An 18,971-nucleotide genomic window follows, 5' to 3' on the forward strand; every position below is an offset into this window, starting at 1 on the left:
GAGATTCTGCATCTTTTAATGAAAGATAAAACAACAATATAAACATACACAAATTTACAGAGAAGGGATCAACTTTAATACATTTGGAGTAAAAGGTGTTTCTTATTTAAATATGGTATAAAAATAAATGCAAGAAACATTAACCGAGAATGTACAGACAACAGACAAAGACAGGAGCTTGTTTCTGACTGTGAACACTTGGTGAAATGAAACTTTCTTTGCTAATTTATTGTTTAATAAATGTGAAGCCATATGTATATTTATTGATATATGTTTTTTCTTTTACAATTCTTCCAGTGTTTGAGTGAATTTTCAGTGAACCGTGTGTCTAGCAGAAGCTTTAAGAGAAAGAGAAAGGGGGAAAAAAAGGTTTACTTCACTTGAACTTGTTAAAAAGGAAAAGACAGATCCAGCGTAGTACAAGGAGAAAGTAAGCAGACAACATTTTGAAATGGAGGCATCGAGATGGCAGAGTCACTTGAAATGGCAACGCCTTAATGTACACAAAGAGAGAACAATTCAGGTCCTTTGCTCATGCACCTTCTTGGTCTAATGTCCTCTGCTCCAGGTACTAACAAAGAGCTACAAAGTCTCTGCAGGGACTCCAGTCGTTTCCATGCTACACGGTGATCCTTTTAGTAAGACTGAACGAGGCTTGTTAACCTCTTTGATGTAAGAGATTTCCCCTGAGAAAAAAATATAAAACACAGGAAAAAAACCAGTATGATCACTGAAAACCTATGAGTAGCATTTGTTTAATGCCGCTGATTTTTGTGCACGGGTCAAAACAGAACCCTTTAGGTACATCTTAGCTCAAGTTTCCTCCCTCCACCAACACATCAAACAAAATGATCTGCCCCTCCCCCCACCATCCACTTCCTCCCCACTGCAAACAGACTGATGGGTTCACAGCACAGATTAGCAAATAATAAAACATGTCCATAAACATTTCATCAAGGCTTAGCAATGATGCAACATCTTGAAACAAACCTTAGTAAACTGCTCTGAAAGGTAGCAATGTGAATGCATTCTCGTTCAATTGCTGGAATTAGTGTCATGTTTTTAAATATCTACATATGCAGAGGATATGATTTAATTAAACAAAATTCACTATTAAAGGTGTAATTGGTAGAAACTCAACATTGAGTCTGTCCCCTGTCCTATATGGTAATGGAGAAAAAGATGCCAATTGTACATCCTCAGATAATCTTTTGGCTCCTACTTCAAACCAGACATCTCCCTATCTTTTTCCACCTTATTTCCTCCAACCTCAACCCCAACCCCATAAACATCCCCTATATTCTGATTCCATATATTGTGTTAATACCTAGAGTACATAACTCACTTTTCTGAAAACTTGAAAGCCAACACTGTCCCTGTTAATACCTGTACTCGAGAAAGTTTTAAATTTCTATCGGAGCTGCAGGTTGTCAGCTGGTGCTTCCTGTTTCATCTCTTTTTATATGTTCTAGTAATAAAAATAAGACGGTCCACTTATTTGAATGGAGTTTGTCTTTTTCAGAGGATAAAATAATGTAAAGTCAAAAGACTTTTTGAGAAAGACACGTTAGTAAGGAATTAGTCATAACAGCAGTCTTGATCTGCTGCCTAATACGGGTCAGAGTTTGATGAGAGGCAGGCTTGTACTGGAGAGAATTATCGCTCATGGTCATACTTTGGGAAAAGAGCAATATGCTTAAGAAATGATCAATAATTTCAAAATCAAGCTTTCTTTACCCTCTTTACAGTGGCGGACAAGGGCCTTGTGGCTGACGTGGAGCACAGCAGTGGAAAATCAAGCGCCTTTTCTTTTAATTGGGGAAAAGGGTTCAAAACTTAGCATCTAGCAACTAAGAGTAGAAGATGCCTTCCCACTGGCTCTGCTTTAGTCACTTTTGGGAAGGAAAAAAAGAAAAGCAGTTCATTACGAGACCCCCGACTTTCCGTTGTCTGTGGGCCTTACGAACGAGGGGTGTTTGGCTCCTTCTTGCTGCCCCTTCTGTGCTTTTGCGCGTCCATGACATGGGGATAATCACAGAACCTACCGAAAAGCTTTTTCTGAAGAACAAGGAAACTCAATTGCTTAGAACTGTTCCTGGGACATTCTATGTACTAAGTTCATGATGGCTCTTGTTATATAGTTAATGACTGTTTTTATCGTTAAATGCTTTCTCATTAGGACACTGACACCCGCAGTCTGTTCTGACTCTAAAAGGGCATAAAGTTGCTAATGAATTGGAATCTAAAATTATGCTGCTTTTCCATCCCAAACCTGGGCCATAGATTGCCTAAATAATGTTGGAATCTAAAAGCTACCTTTCTGTACTTGGAGACCACACGATCGCCTACATTTACTACTGTATTCATTTCTTGTGCTATTAATACGTGTGTACATGAGTTTATATATATTTGTTCTGAGGCTGAATAATTTGTTTTTAAAACGGGCTGTTTGTAATGCCATATGTGGGATGGAGAAAATGCCGTATTGCTTGAGGCACAAGAGTGAGTGTTTATAGGGCAGAGGAGGGAAAGATGCTAAGGTAAATTATTACTTTTAAAACTACAGATTAGTGTGATTTGTTTAAAACTATGGGAAAGAATGAAAGTCACATTGGAATAGAAAGTCATTTGAAACTCTCTGTAATCATTTTTTATTTGGACTGTGAAAATTACTGTCAACTTTGTAAATTTAACAAATATATTAATATGGCTCTCTTTCTACAGACTTTTGAAACATCCTTGAAGCTATTAGGACTTGGCCTGGTAGGAGTTTCATTAAAAAGGAGATGAGGTACAAGGTTAGCTTGACAGGCTGTTCATAGAGTACTCATTCATAGAAAATAGTAGAAGAACGCAGGCTCATAGTCAACCTGGAGATTTGTGATCATAGGAAAACAGATGAGCAGAAATGGGAAACAGTCACACGATGAAACACTTGCTGTGATATCGTCTTACCAAATATGTAATAAGGATATTTGTTGTGTGTATTGAAGCAAATTTGGGTACAACTAACAGTTTAAAAAAAAAAAAAGGGTTCCATGCCCCAGTCTGGGATCAAAGTAAAGCTTTGTGCCCAAAGTAAAGCTCAGGTGCCCAAAGAGTCACGTGAATTTGAAGATCTAGATGACTGGGATCTACCTGTAAAGCTTCTGAAAATCCTGCCTTATTCACAAACTGGAAGAAAACCAGCACTATTCTAGTGCACAGGGAAATATGGTTGCTCACTCTATTGGAAAATCTTAAAAAGAACATTGATCTTTTCTTGTAGGCAGGAAAGGATGTATTTACACACCTCCTCTCCTATAAATCCTTTTCAGTGCAGTTCCTCAGAGGCTGTATTAAATCGGGCAATTAACTTTTCATAATTTTCCCAAGTTGATGAATCTGAGAAACCTGTACAGTTCAGTTTTAAAATCTTAATTCCGGAAACCTGCTTACAACTGAATTCTGTACAAGTAATATTTATTTTTAGCCAAATCCCGATGCATGTGTTATGTCATTTATACCCTTTCTTGTCAGATTCTAAAAAAAAAAAAGGACTGCAGTGGAGACAGCAATCCATGGAGAAAGACAAAGACAGGAACCGGAAACAAAACAAGAGTTCAGTATCCTATGAGGTTGTGTAATAGTTAATAGGCAAAAAGCTAAAAAAAAAAAAAAAGTATATAATCCATTTCAGGTCAAAAATACAGCTCAGATTTTGCTGGTGTCTAAGTGAAAACGGAGAGCACCTACCTAATCTACAATATAGTTGTCACATAAAATCATATAAACAGGCAGTTTTCTAGTCCCTCACAGTAACACCTCACCTCTCACCTCCCTCTCACATGCTCCAGAGATGCTGTCGTAGTGAGGAAGATACCCGCCTCCTCTCCCCGCCAAAAGGTCAGAATGAGCCTCCTTAGTGTTTGTTCTTAGCTCTTCTGAGGTACCTGTTCAGATTCTACCCGCTTTTCAAAGATGACCTTCTTATCCAAGTTCTTTCTAGAGCCTTCTCACTGCCCCCTAAACTCCTCTGGGAAGTCCCTCTCCGGACTGTCTTGCCCTTAGAATCAGAACTAACCCATTTACAAGCCATCTGACTCCTCAAATCAGCTGGCTTGGCCAAGCAATCAAAAGTTGCTAAACAACATGAACATTACAGAATCCCCCGGGACATACTGCACTCCTTGCGTGAGTTGAGCTCCTGGGCTGAGACTGTATTTTTAAAAACAAGCATCTAGAAACTAAGGGAATGAGACTCAAATGTCTTGGGCTAACTTTTGACTTAATGGAGGAGATTCATAGTGGAGTGAGATGGGGGACACGGCGCACCCTGGAGACTGACTGACTGACAGGACCTGGGCCTGTTTAACGCCTACACTGGAGAGCTCTTCCCTGCTTGACATGAAGCCACTTCTCCTGGGTAGACTGGCACGTGAGTTTACTGGACATTGAAGAATTCTAACAAAATATGGAGAGTGTCTGTTCCTACAAAGTTAAAGATCAGCTCAAATCGCTGGGAAGAAGGAAGGAGGGAGGGAGGGACCAAAGGACGGACGGACGGAGGGACAGAAGGACGGACGGACTCCGTAGCCGGTTGGGAGCCGGCGCATACAGTGTGGAGGACTCAAAAAAGCCTCTGTTATTATGTACTAAAAAGAGAGGGTTTATGAACCTATTTACATTTATGTACTTATTACTAGCTACCTGTTTGGATTGAGAAAGAATAATTAAAGCCAAATACCTTATTTCCTCAGTTTAAAATATTTTCCTAAAATAGTGTATAGCCATTAGAAAAATGAGGAAACCAGAAAAATATAAAGGATAAATGTTACTTAATATAGTTATTTACATACTAATATCTCATCACCTTTTTATAAAAATGTTTTAATTTTTTTACAAAACTGAAATTATACTATGCATAGTATTGGTTTATTATAAGTAACAAAGTGATTATATTTTGATTAATCAAGTTATATGTTTTTTTCTAAAATAATGTTTTGTTCAAGTTCACTGCATTAGTGGGTAAGGAGATCAATTTAGATAGATGCTACCAACACTACGAAAAAAACCAAATACTACAGAATAGCTTGGAATATATCAAAGTGCATCACACATAATGAATGGAATGTACTGTTTCTGAAATGTTACTTTAGTTACACACCCATATAAACACACAGTTTATATAGTAATATAATATATATACACACACAAACACACACATATGCGTTACTATGTCAAATGTGGTTGGCAATAAAAAAAAAAGATGAAAACCACTTCTCAAAAATCTAAGTTTTAATAGCTGCATAAAATTCCATCAGGTAGATCTACCTTAATGTATTTAAGAAACTAATAATGTATAATTGTTGTACATTAAGGTTGTGTTTTATATTTGGTAGTTACATGAGGCAGTGGATATTTTTGTATGCATGTAGGTTTTCTTAGTAATTCAACTGCTAATAATTTAATCCTGATTGAAAATGTAAGAAGAATTATGAAACCTTTGACACATTCTGTAAAGTTTTGTTCAAAGATACTGTTTAGCAATTCACATTCCTGTTAACCGTGTAGGAAGTCACTGATTCCCGTACCCCGTTTCTTACACTAGGTATTATATTAAAATTAACCTATTTGGAGGGAAAGTTATTTTGTGGCTTTTTAAATTATACTTGGCTATTAATGAAGATAGATTTTCTGTTAATTCTCTCATGTATTTATATCGTTTTAAAACTGTTTAAATGCTTTGTTCATTTTTCTAAAGGCATATTGTTCTTCTAATTCTTCTGTATTGTTCTTCCGCAGGTAAACTAGGTTAGATCTTTGCCACGTACCTGCTCATGGGTGTTCCAGACTGAGGACAGGGGCTGCTCTAGCAAAGGTTTGGGGAGTGAGATGTGTAGCGGTCGTTCATGGTACTTCTGTGGCTGACACAGAGAAGGGTGAGGTTCCTAACTAACCAGACTGTCTCCAAGATGTGCAGTTACTGGAGTAGTAGAAATCCATCTTCCTCTCTGTTTTTGTTTTGAAAATTTTATTTGAGAGCGAGCGAGTGAGCGAGAGCGCACAAGCAGCGGGGAGAGGGAGAGAGCGGGCTCCCTCCGGAGCTGGACACGGCCCGATCCCAGGACCCTGGGGTCCTAACCTGGGCCGAAGGCAGCCGCTTCACCGAGTGACCCAGGCGCCTCTCCAAACCATTCTTAAGTGTGTGCGGAGGCTTAACAGACTGAGCTGTGCAGGCGCCCTTTCCTCTCTGTTCTTGATGGCATTTTAATCAGTTATTCTCACCATTAAACTGATGAAGTTCTGGTAAGATGTATGTATAATGAAAATTTGTTAATCGTGGTTAAAAGGTTGGGTAACAAAGAAATGCTCTAAAAACTTATTTAAAGTTATAACTCACAAGACAGAGTTTACTGAAAAGAAGGCTAACCAAATTTAGATTAAAGAACCAAACTTAGATTAAAATAAACAAGCCAGAATTCTAGCAGCAAAAGATTGAGGAGATGTCATCTGAAGTCATGAAAAAAAAAGTGTTTTTTTTTGTTTTGTTTTGTTTTGTTTTTGCAGTTTAAGCCCCAAATGACTATATTTTAAAAATTAATTTTTAAATTCCAATATAATTCAGTGTTATATTAATCTCAGGTGTACAGTAGAATGATTCAATAATTCTATACATTCCTCAGAGCTCATGGTGACTAAGAAGACCCTGAATCCCCTTCACCTACATCACCCCCCCCCCCCATCTCCCCTCTCCCAACCACCAGTTTATTGTCTATATTTAAGAGTCTGGGTTGGTTTTTGTTTTTGTTTTTGTCCCTTTTCTTTTTTTTCCTTCTAATAAGGGGAGCATTTATGTGTCCAGGTTCTATTAAGCAAGGAAATACAACCATGATGTAGTTCCTTCCTTCAAAGGGTTTATAGTTTCATTTTAAATTTATTTCATTTTTGAAATTTAAATTCAATTATATAACATGCAGTGTGTTATTTGTTTCAGAGGGAGAGTACGGTGATTCCTGAGTCTTGTATAGTCCCCAGCACTCATCATGTCACATGCCCTCCCGGGTCCATCACCCCGCTACCCCGTCAGACTGGACACAGTTGCCGAGAGCTGGGGTGGGGAAGCTCCTGCAGTTTTCAGGCTGGTCTGTAAAAGTTACATGACCTGTTCTTTCTTCCTGTTTCCATTCCTACTGGAAGACGGTATTCCCAGTCTCTGCTGGGAGGGCTGCGTCTCGAGTATCGTGTTCAGTTACGTTCTGGAGGACTCTGCCGGCGGACCGGAGCAGACGGAGGAGGTAAGCAGCTAAGATGACCGGGAGACGGGGGATTATTCAATACACGTTCCTGAGGCAGGTCTCACTCAGCTTTAATTTGGTAGCAATTTTTAAGGCATCTTCTCTTTAAAGCATGAATGCGGTCACCCATTTCCACGAATTATGCAGTTGGGGAAATCGCAGGGGTCAGCACATCTGCAGTGCAATGGATAAGCCTCGCCCTGGGAAAACCACCTTCGTGATCATGGTATCTCCCCTTCCAGGTAATTAAGCTTAGTGTTCATAGAAGTGTCTTTTTTATTTTCATAGTCAAATTTCAGCAGCTAATATATTTAAATAAATTTTGTAATTAATATCAATTCAGTTATGATAAACTGAACATGGGAACAAACACAGTTGACCCTTAACCATGTAATTCAACTGCTGGTTGCAAAACGATGTGGGTGCAACTGGACAGTAGCCTCTCAGCTGGGACATTCGATGTGCCCTTGGCCTCTATCAATGGGGAGGGGAAAGCATCATTTAGGGCAGTGGTTTCAGAGTGTGGTCTCAAAGCCAGTAGGAACAGTATCACTTAAGAATTAGTTAAAAATGAAAATTCTTAGATCCCACCAGAAAACTACTATTCAGACCTCGTGAGTGTGAGGTCTAGAAATCTGTCTTCCCAGGTGTTCCTGCTGCAGACAAATGTGAGAACCACTGATCTCTGATGAGGAGAAGTCGGGTCGGAATACTTCTCCGTAGGTCACAGTTCTTCAACATTATTGTCTGATGTATTTGTAACAAATGCAAATGCGAGGGGAGCAAGAGAAGAGAGAGGGAGAGAGAAAATGACTGACTCCGTTTATCTGGGATGAAGCCATGGAATCTGTGTTTTCTAAGTCCCTGGTGATGTTGAGATATGGGGTATGGGGAGTTGAACCACACAGAAAAATACTGAATTAGAGATTTTAACTAAAAGAAGGAAAAAGAACACTTGAAGAGTGGATGTAATCACATCTTCAAGTAATTCAATAGCTATCTAGATCTAGATCAATGTTTGTTTTATTCTGTCTGGTTCTGAGATAGAACTAGGGTCAGTATATGAAGGTTACAGAAAAGTAGATTTTTGAAAATAAGAAATGAATTTCTACCACAATGAAGTGGAGACAAACCTTAGAATATTCAGAAGGTCATTTTCTAGGTTGTGTTTATACTAACGAAGTTGCGTTACAGTGACACCTCTATGGACTTAGTGAGGTCCTTGATGGACATAAATGTCCCTCCTAATGAAGCCGGTCATCTTCTTCATAGAAACCTCCATCATGGTAGGATTATGAACTAAGAGAAGGGACGTTTTGATTTTATATCAGTACAGCTATTTGGAATTTACCTCAGGGAGAACTTTGTGCATTTTTTTCTGGTTGAGTTCTGTAGGCTTTATGGCTTGAGATGACAGATATGTTCATAGATATCCGTGTTAAAAAAAATTCCTAGAGCATCTTAGGTAAATATAAACTGGTCACTGGGTTTCCCCACCATAGATCTCACTGGTAAACACTCAAGGATGAACCATTTTCTCCTTTCTCGTACGGACCTGCAGCTCCTCTCATTTATCATTTTGTCGTTGGCAAATATGGCTGTTCATCTTGTTTTACTGAAACTCTTTGTGGTGACAGCTTAGAAAGCAATTTCAGGTTCCCTGCAGCATGATGTAGATTGATTGGTGTGAAATATAGCCTATTTCGTTCGGACAACATAGCTTTATTTTCCCCTAGTAGCATCATTAGTTCCTAAACTGCCACTGAACTTCTGTAAGCTGTGGACTGTAGAGTAGTTTTTGGTCCGGGAGCATCCAGTGCGACCCCGGAGGTTTCTCAGGAATGTTTTGAGGCTGCTGAGTAGAAAGGCGCCCGTGGGAAACTTCCCTGTTGCTAGTACATATGCCAAGGACAGAAGTTGAACAGCACTTCCCGAAGTCCTGTTTTAATGTACTGCAGGCCTTGGTTTGCACCAGTGGTTATAAGGTGCCAGCTTCCTGGGTAGCTGGAAACCACCTGGGAGGTGCTAGGTAACAAGTTTATAACCCAGTACTACTTCTGTATCTAAGCACTATTGGATTCTTTTATCCAACAACAACAACAATACAGTTCTTAAACGCCTACTACGGGCCAGATACTTTGCTCCTTGTCTTAGAATACAAGCATAATAGCCATAGCCATTCTGACATAGCCACTACTGTTAGGAAGATGACAGTTCATCACAGATGTTAACAGAAGTAACTCCTTTTGGGACGCCATTAACATGTGCACCTAAATTGGCTCATTCTTGGAAGAGTTAACTATTCAGTGAACAGAACTAACTCCCTACAAGCTTCCCACTAGCTTACTTCATGAAAATCACACAGTTTCTCTTAAAGCAGCTCAGAGTAGGCAGGGGAAAGGTGAGGTCCAAGCAAGGGACCTGCTTACTGCCTAGTGGGGGCAACAAGCTCTGCAAGTGGACAAAGATAGAACCAGAAAGAGTCCTGAGGACCCGACAAATGCAGGAGGCATTTATGGCAGGCAAGGACTTCCGTGAGGTCTCCAGGTAGAGGAGCAGAGTACAAAAGAAAGTCATCAAGGAGACACCTTGCATCCTGGGTCCACGCACTGAGCCATTTTCATCTCTGCAGAAGATCGGGGTATAGAGCATGTGAGGAAAACTGGAGATAGGAGAACATGTTGGCAGGATCAACATTCATACAGCTGCTGTATGAATCCACACTTGATGATAACAAGAACTTGGCCAGTAAAATAGAAGAAATATAGGTGGAAGAGTAGAACTTCTAGCACCAGTAAATCTACATTTATGCTAGAACATTTTTGGACCAAGTTTGCTGGAAGAGTTGATAGTAGAAAAGAAAACTTCAAACTGTCACAATTAGAAATTTTAAGAGTTACAGGGCAAGTTGGTAGCTCAGTTGGTTAAGCATCTAACTTTGGCTGAGGTCATGATCTTGAGGAAATGTCTCTTCATGTCTTCTGCCCATTTCTTACCTGGATTATTTATTTTTGGGGTATTGAGTTTGGTAAGTTCTTTATAGATTTTGGATCCTACCCTATGACCCAGCAATTGCACTAGGAAATATTTACCCAAAGGATACAAAAATAAGAAAAGAGCCCAGATAGTCAGTGACAGGTGATTGGATAAAGATGATGGACTATTAGGCAGTCATCAAAAAGAATGGAGTCTTGCCCTTTGCAACAACATGGATGGAGCTAGAGTGTGTTATGCTGAGTGAAGTAAGTCAGAAGAAGACAACAACCATATGGTTTCATTCATATGTGGAATTTAAGAAACAAAACAGGTGAACATAGGGGAAGGCAAAATGAAGAGAGGGAAACAAACTGTAAGAGACTCTTAACTCTAGAGAACAAACAGTTGATGGAGGAGAGGTGGGTGGGGGAGGGCCAGATGGGTGTTGGGTATTAAGCACAGGGATTAAGGATGGGCACTGGGTGTTCTATGTAAGTGATGAATCACTAAATTCTACTTCTGAAACCAATATTAGACTGCACATTAACTAGAATTTAAGTAAAATCTTGAAAAAATTTATATTAAAAAAATAGATGTCACTGAAAACATTTTAAAAGAACTAAGTATTTTTATCTTTCACACTTTAACTGCAAGCAAGTTGTAGGATTTATATTTACAATTGTTCTTATCTATATGCATACTAACTAATTATAGAGTTAAATAAAGATTTCATCCCAAAAGATTAATTTCAGAGTCAGCTCAGTGCTTTTGCTAAAATTCCCTCACAGAGTTTCCACAACTCCTGGAAATCTGTGGCCATCTCCAGAGCACAACTTCCAAACACAATGCACTAGCACACCAGGGCAGTGGAGACCAGACACCGAGATGGTCAAGATCATCTTTCCTGTTGATTCTTTTACGGGCTCTGCCGACACTGCGCTTCACTGAGAAAGAGTGAACTTTTCCCCCAAGAGAGGTTATATCAGGTGAGTGCCTGGGAGTTCAGCATGAACACTCTCTGTTTCCCATTTCTCCTTCTCCAGCTCAGAGCCAGGCTGATTTAATTTCCCCTTCACACACACTAAGGCGAGGAGGTGAGAGGTGCAGTTGGCATGTTGGTTTATGAATGTCGGTTGAAGCTGTGGATTCTCCATTCTCCTCCCGTTTTTCCTTTTATTTTCGGTCTGTTCTCCTTGGGGTTTTGTGTGGCAGACAGAGATCATGAGAGCAGTGGTTAGAGAAATGGTGTCAGATTTGGTGATGGTGATGGAGGAAGAAAACAGAATTAGTGCAGCACATGAGCTTTGTCAAAGAGAAGGACATCAACTCAATAACATTCAAAGCCAGGAGACAACGTAGTAAACCTTGAAAGACTTTGCTCTTAAGGCCTTATCCAATGGCAAGGAAAACAAAGTAATAGAAAAGTAGATCACAGGAAATGAGATGTCTTGAGACAACAGGGCAAGGTGAACATGTCTTTTGGGATATGGGTTATTCTGCTCCCATCAGTGTTGGGCATAATGAAGGGAAAATGAGTCGTCAATAGAATAATGGATATAAGTCAGAAAACTTTGTTTCCAGTCCTGGTTCTAGTTCTCAGCAGTTGGGTGATGGTGGTAAAGTGAACTCCCCTCCCTGCTCATTTGCTCATCTGTGAAAGGCTGGTGACACCTGCTTAGTCATCTCCCAAGACTGTCATGTACGTAAAATAGCAACAACAAAACGAAACAAGCAGAAAGGAATGACTGTCTTTGGAACACAAAAAAATGCCTGTTTATTAGAATTATTCTCTAAGGCGCTGACAAGAGCTGATTAGTCTCAGTGACCGACAGAAGTTTCCGTGGCATTGGGAAGAACTGTCTAGCAAAGTATTTTTGATTCTCGTGTGAAACGAAACAGGGGCGCCATTTTTATAAGCCAGGTTATGAAAATGACCGCCCTGGAACAGGGACATAAACTTGTACAAGTAGACGCTAAGTGGAAAGGGACTCAGAGGCAGAGGGGGGAGGATTTATCTATCTTCTGCCAATCGGAAGAGTATTAAGGAACAAGGTGATCAATGGAGAAAGAATGAATTCAGGAACAAAATAAATTCTGGGTCAGTGTCAGCTCCTTTAATTGCTCTGTGATTCTGGGCAAAATATGCACCTTCTCTGACTCTCATTTTCTCACCTATAAAATGCAGGTACTAGTAGGAGTGTAGTCATATCTAACTTGCGGGGTCGGATGATGTTGACACAAAGTCCCTAGTGCAGAGCCAAGGAAGAGGAGCGCGTGTCATCTCCCTTTGTCCAGTTCCTTTCGCAGTCGATGTACTTGTTCATAGTTTCCCTATTCCATTTCTTTCTTGAATAGTCTGTCCTGTAGCTTCCCTGTATGAACCAGACTAACCAGCACCTAGGACTCCTTTAAAATGATTATCGAAACTCCATATTTCCTTCATTACGTCTTCCTGGTCAAAATAAAATTGCTTATTCTTCATCTTGTGATAGAATCACTTTATTGGCCCTGTAAAGACATCCTGTTCAGGGGCGCCTGGGTGGCTCAGTGGGTTAAGCCGCTGCCTTCAGCTCAGGTCATGATCTCAGGGTCCTGGGATCGAGTCCTGCGTCGGGCTCTCTGCTCAGCGGGGAGCCTGCTTCCCTCTCTCTCTCTCTCTGCCTGCCTCTCCATCTACTTGTAATTTCTCTGTCAAATTAATAAATAAAATCTTAAAAAAAAAAAAGATATCCTGTTCAGTTTATTGTGTAAATACTTAAGATGTCTCACATACCTGCTGACCCTAAAAGAAATCATAAACATGGAACAACAGAACCAAAGGAAAATAAGAAATGAGAATAGAAAGACTTAAAAGGAACTTGAAAAAGAAACTACCATCCCAAGATTTAATGTTGTATAATACATTTTCACTTTTATATACAGACAGTTTCCAGGATGGAGACTTAGTTCTCAAGACTAATAAATATAATTGTATGCTTTTGAGGAAATCGGAGAGCCTTTCTAATTTTCTTATTCCATTTTTTTTTTTTTTTTTTTTTTTTTTTTTTTTAGAGCATGAAAGAAACAAGATAGTCAATGAAAAATACTACTTTTTGGTTTTCCTGGATGGAAAAAGGTAACCCTGAACAGTTGTGTCTGAAGATTGTAACGTTTTAGTATGTTGTGTGCGCGGCATGAATGTCCCTCAGCTTCCCCTTCGGCAGTGATTCCGGCCTTCTCTTGCCTTCTTAAAAGGACAGGAGCCTTTCTCCTCCTAATGAAGTCCTGTATGTCCCGTTAAATGTAACTTCCTTTGGGAATTCTGACATTTCCTGTGGGTGCCCGGATCTCACTCCAGCACCAAGCAGAAATAGTTTCTCTTTCTTGTGTGTGTCACAACATCTTATTTATATCATCGGCTCCAGAGCAATTAAGGTCTCTACCCTCTACCTACTCCTGAGACACAGCACATGTCTGGGATGTAGCGGTCATTTCCTGTGTGATTTTGGACCGAAGGCAGGAGATGGTTGAGCCTGTCTTCCCCTTAATTCCTACTTAAAGCTTGCAGCGTGGGACAGCGTGGGACTATTTTAAGGGTCGGGGATGGTGTTGGAGGAGAGATCCCCATCTTGCTCCTTCCCTTCCTCTTCCTTATGTTGTTATTATTTTTAATTAGAGCACAGAAATTTCCGTTCTAATCTTTAGAAAAAAATTCTGTCAGCATGTGTTGAAAAGGATGAATTTGGAATGATTCTTAAACATCGCACAGAGCACTGTGCAGCGGCCTATGTCTACTTTCTCCAGCAAAATCTTGAGGCTTTTTAAAAATACTGTCTTTATCTTCCCATGTGACTTAGAAGGCAGTTTAGGAAAATTTGATTTGAAAGGTCAGAGATCCCAATAGAGCCAGCCAAAATTTTGTGAAGTTTATAGAGTGATTAATTCCTGGAGCCCTTCATTTTCCAGCCCTTTAATTGGTGCAATCACATTGAATGTTCAAAGTATATACTGCTTTGTAAAGTCTTTCAAATACCCTGTGCCCAGTCCCAACCGGCAGTTCATCAATAGAACTTGATTAACATTCCCCACCACAAAGGTTCTGGAAGGAAACTAAGAACAAAAACAGCATCTTTGTTGAATCCAATTTGCTTACACTTCAACACACATAACTCCACTTAACTGGCCATCACAGCAAAAGCCACAACACACACACGCACAGCAGCATGGAGCTAACCACACAACTCAACAGACAGTGCAGACGAACTTGAGTATAAACCAAGAGTTTTCTACCTCTTTTCATAACAGGTTAGTGCTGGCCCTCAGTGTTGGTGTACAGTTTTTATGGCATGGGAAAATAGGGATGTTCCTGCCCTATAAAAATAAATGTGTTGAAGGCTTTAGTTTGAGCTTACACAATGTCAGAAAGTTCCGAAGGCACGGCACAATACAAAAAAAAAATAAGTCCCACAAACAAATATATCACCAAAATATCACCAAAACACATGGCAAATGCTAAGAAAACAGTGGCAGGAAAACTGCTGGTTTCCTGGATGATTTAGGCAACAGTTTTCCACACCTTCCTGAACCATAAAGCATGCTGGTGGGTCGTTGGTGAGGTGCATCTTGTCACCGACCACCATTTGTACCAACTCATTAGGTCATTTTCTCCCTGCAGAAGTAGAAAGCACAGAACTCTCATTGTTCTTCACCTTCTAAGCTTTAGGAGGGGCTAAGAGAGCACGTAGAAATGCATGCACTGTCTTTAAGAAAGGGATGCATGGAATAAAAATACAAAAAAGGTAACAATTTCTTCATTTTATATGTCATAATATGCACTTCTTTCCAAACCTCAGTTTGATACATGTGGGCTTTTCATGGATGACAGCTCTACTCCAGAAGGAGCTGGGACAGAAAGATAAGCAGGAAGAAGCACAAAGCTCTGAATCTGCATAAAGACAATACTTGACTTGTTACAGCAAAAGATGCAGGTGAGAGATGGGGTCAGAAACTGGGAAGCTTTCTGAACTGGACAATAATTTGCAATTCCTCAAAAAGATAAAACTTACCACATTCTGTGCAAATTTCTCAAAAGATGTTCTGCGATCCATTGAGTGTTCCGACTTACATGAGTTGGAGGGGATGGGGCAGAGGGAAATAGGGAACATAAATAAAAAGAAAGCAAAGAAAACAGCAGAAAAAGGATGATGAAATGAGGCAACAGCAAATCCATGTTCTAAATCAAGGGACCAGGAAGGTAGGAGAGCTGCCGAGGAAGGACCCTCGACACAGGTCACAGGCTCTGTTTTTGTTCGTACTTTGAACACCAAAGCTCTTCCTGTCCAAACAAAATGGTATGGTTTCAAGCAAAATAAAATGAAACTAAATGAAGTAGATATGTGAAGGTTTTACACTGACATGAGTGAATCCTACATATTTGAAAATCTAGTGGAATATTCTTCGAATTCCCTCTTAATTTTCTGTCAGGACTAGATTTCTGTCGATTACATGGATTCTGCAGAGCACTGCTGTCCAACAGAACTTTCTGAAGAGATGGGAATTTCATTCTATGTTGTCCAGTATTCAGAAGCCTTAATCGGGGGCATTGAGCACTTGAAATATGGCTAGAATTTTATGTACTTGTAATAAAACTTAAATGTTCACAACCCCATGTGGCTAGTGGCAGCTGTACTGGACACCTGCAAAGACAGGGTATCTGCTTCTAGCTGTGAAGGCCATGGACTTTGAAGACTCCCGTTAGCCCAGATGACAGTCATAAATCACACAAAATTACAATTCAATCTCAAAATTTCAAGAAGTTATGGATTATTTTAACATTAAAAATAGTGATTTTTATATTCAGATTTTCCATACCCTTCTTTATTGTTTATACTGGTTATAAACATTAGCTCAATAATGAGGTCTGTTGCAGCTCTTCCAAAATGTGCTTGGCTACCTTCTTGGGTGTGTAAAATTTATCCTAGGGAAACTAAGTAACCCAGGATAAATAACAAAATATTCTGGAGCAAACATTACTATATTCTGACAACTATCATTGAAAAACAGGAGTCTAGGGGCACCTGGGTGGTTCAGTGGGTTAAGCCACTGCCTTCGGCTCAGGTCATGATCCCAGGCTCCTGGGCAGGGAGCCTGCTTCTCTCTCTGCCTCTGCCTGCTTATGCACGTGTGTGCTCGCTCGGTCTCTCTCTGACAAATAAAATCTGAAAAATATGAGTCTATATTTAGTCATGGGGTATGTGGCCAAGAACACACGAGCTTACTGGAAAGAGAAAACCCTCAAGTTTTTGACCTAATGATGTTCTTTCCTTTCCATTAATGGAATTTTTATTTCCTTAAACTAGACATACAGAAGACTAACATGAAACATGGAAACTTCTAAAAAACGTAAAGCATGAACATCTGCAGAAACAAACAAAACAAAATAAGCCATCAACAAACAAAAAAAACCACCTTAAATGGCCCTTATAAAAAGCGAAGGTTTGGGGAAGGTCTTAGAGTATGTTCACTTACCATTTGTCCAATACCCTGGGCTCAGCAGAAGGAATTACTCCACACAATTACAACTGAGAACCAGATCGAGAAAGGTCACAAAGAACCAATACCTTTTTCTTTGCCTGTAGAAGTTCTTGGTAGGCACTGGATCTTATAAAACGTGGATATGAATCACTTTTCATCAGTTTGTAAATGTGCTCCTAAAAAGAAAGAGTGGTTGAATTGCTTCTTTAGTAGTTTTCAGGGGCAATCAAATACTCTGATAAGAATATACGATATGGTCCAAAAACAAGTCTGGAAGCAGCTAAAATGGACAATGTTGGTAGAATACTTTGTGTTGATAGAACATCTAAGTCTTCAAATTTATTATTTTATTCATGGGTCAATATTTGAACTGGTTTGAGAGCTACAAGGAGGCAAGTCACATCCAGTCCTTGAGAGAAATGGAATTCAGCTAATGGAGTGTCATGAAGTGATTTCAGATCAAGTGGCTGATTTATAGAGGTCACTTGAGACTATGAATCTGCTATCTCTTAAAATTCTTTCAGGCCAAAAGTGAATGATGCGAAGTCAAGCTCGAGTGATCCTCCTCGGTACCTCTGGCGTCTACATGTACTTGGAGGACACCGACTGCCCAGACAAATCATCTCTTCAGTGCCAATTATATGGAAAACTGTCACCCACATCCACTCTGGGACAGAGCACAAGTCTGGGAATAAATTTTGGGATAGTGACTTGCTCAATTTCCCAATTTGTATGCTTTTTAAAAAAAAAGCTCCTTTAGTGGCAGATTAGGTAAATATTTAATAATTTAATCCTAATCAGTCTGCTGTGTTCTAGCTTGATAATGAATACTGATAAACAAATCAAGAAAAAAAATGTATTCATCCATTTCACTGCAGGCCCAACGTAGGTTGATTCCGCTCCGGCCCCCTGCGGCGCCGCGGAGCATCAGTGCTCACTCCTCTTTTTAGTCCCGGGAGATGCCAGTGAGAGTATCCTGAATGTCCCAGAATCTGTTTGTTTGCGGAGAATATGTATCTTAAAAATGACTGTTTCCCTGGTCTCAACACACCTGCATACTTTGGAGTCACTCTCACTCCGTGTCTAGCCCAAGGCTCCTCTCCATGAGGCTGGTACATTAGGGACCCTATCAGAATTGGTGGTTAGGAAAGTGCGGGATGTCGTACTTTGGGAGTCCAGCATTGTGGGATTCAGATCTTACTGTGCTCAAGACCTGCCAGTTCCAAACACAGAGATGCAGGCCAATTTATTCATCTTTCTGAGTCTTCTAATCTGTAAATATGGGTGTTGTAAGGATTAACGGGATGGTCTCTGGCAAAGAAGGGGTTTGGATCTAAGTGCTCAGATCTACTCGAATATATGCCAGGCACACTTCAGGTGCTCGCCTATATTAGCTAATTTAATCCTCACCAAAACGCATCTTTTCTTAAATAATGCCAGGATTCTCTATTACTGCACATTTTTGAAGATGAGGTTAAATACCCAGCAAAAACTGGGGTTAAATAACTGAACTGAAAAAGAAGCCCGGTGTCAGGTGGTAATATTTTCTATAGAAAGTTTTGCTTTTTTAATTTATTGGAGACCTATTAAGAATATTTTTAATGCCACAGATAACAAAGAAATGTTCCTCTGCAGACTTTAGGAAGGTCATTCCAAACATTTTACACATGGTTGGCTCTAGAAAAATGCTTGAAATTTTATCTTGAACTGAAAGAAAGATAAATCAGCAAGAAGCAAGCAACAAGGCTAGAATTTCCATCCTGCTCTCTCATGTCTCTGTAATTATTTCCACCTAGAAGGCCATGGCAGAGCCAGACAGAGTGGGCATCCGGTTAGCTGTTTCGGCCTGTGGTAGTTTTTCTATAAGGTGGTTCGTTTCTTTAAACCAAAGCCCGGAGAAATGTACTTTCCACTGAGAATGCAAGTAAGGAAGGGCGTGTGGATGTGTCTTACTCTTCACCTTCTGTATTTTATTTTTGTAACGTGGTTATCTGAAAAATAAGATGCTTTCTAGAACTATTCTTCTTCTCTGGAAGTCTTAAGAAATTAAGAAATATGTGTGTTCCGACTTAAATGCCAGTTTCAGCACATCATTAGGAAAATAATATCCTCTCATTTCAAGTTCATTTTTCTCTTGAGCATTTTTTTTAGAGAAAGTGGAAATTCAGATTGTGTCCAAAGAGGCACTTATGTACAGTTTGAAAA

General features: G+C 39.8%; 1 protein-coding gene and 1 pseudogene across 6 annotated transcripts in view; both read right to left on the reverse strand.

Moving 5' to 3' along the window:
- Nucleotides 1-18,971, reverse strand: part of RGS7 (regulator of G protein signaling 7) — a 496,565-nt gene continuing 477,594 nt past the window's right edge. For 5 of the 6 annotated variants that reach the window (XM_059412494.1, XM_059412490.1, XM_059412491.1 and 2 more), the window contains 3 exons: nt 16,853-16,942; nt 14,523-14,603; nt 1-686 (listed from right to left, as the gene is read on the reverse strand). In XM_059412494.1, the coding sequence (XP_059268477.1) occupies nt 14,529-14,603; nt 16,853-16,942 (165 nt within the window). In that variant the 3' untranslated portion in view covers nt 1-686; nt 14,523-14,528. The remainder of the gene's footprint in view (nt 687-14,522; nt 14,604-16,852; nt 16,943-18,971) is intronic. The other variant, XM_059412493.1, reaches the window with a different exon arrangement.
- LOC132026356 (U1 spliceosomal RNA) lies at nt 7,384-7,527 on the reverse strand (annotated as a pseudogene).

The sequence above is a fragment of the Mustela nigripes genome, chromosome 10, assembly GCF_022355385.1.
Source record: "Mustela nigripes isolate SB6536 chromosome 10, MUSNIG.SB6536, whole genome shotgun sequence".
NCBI lineage: Eukaryota > Metazoa > Chordata > Mammalia > Carnivora > Mustelidae > Mustela > Mustela nigripes.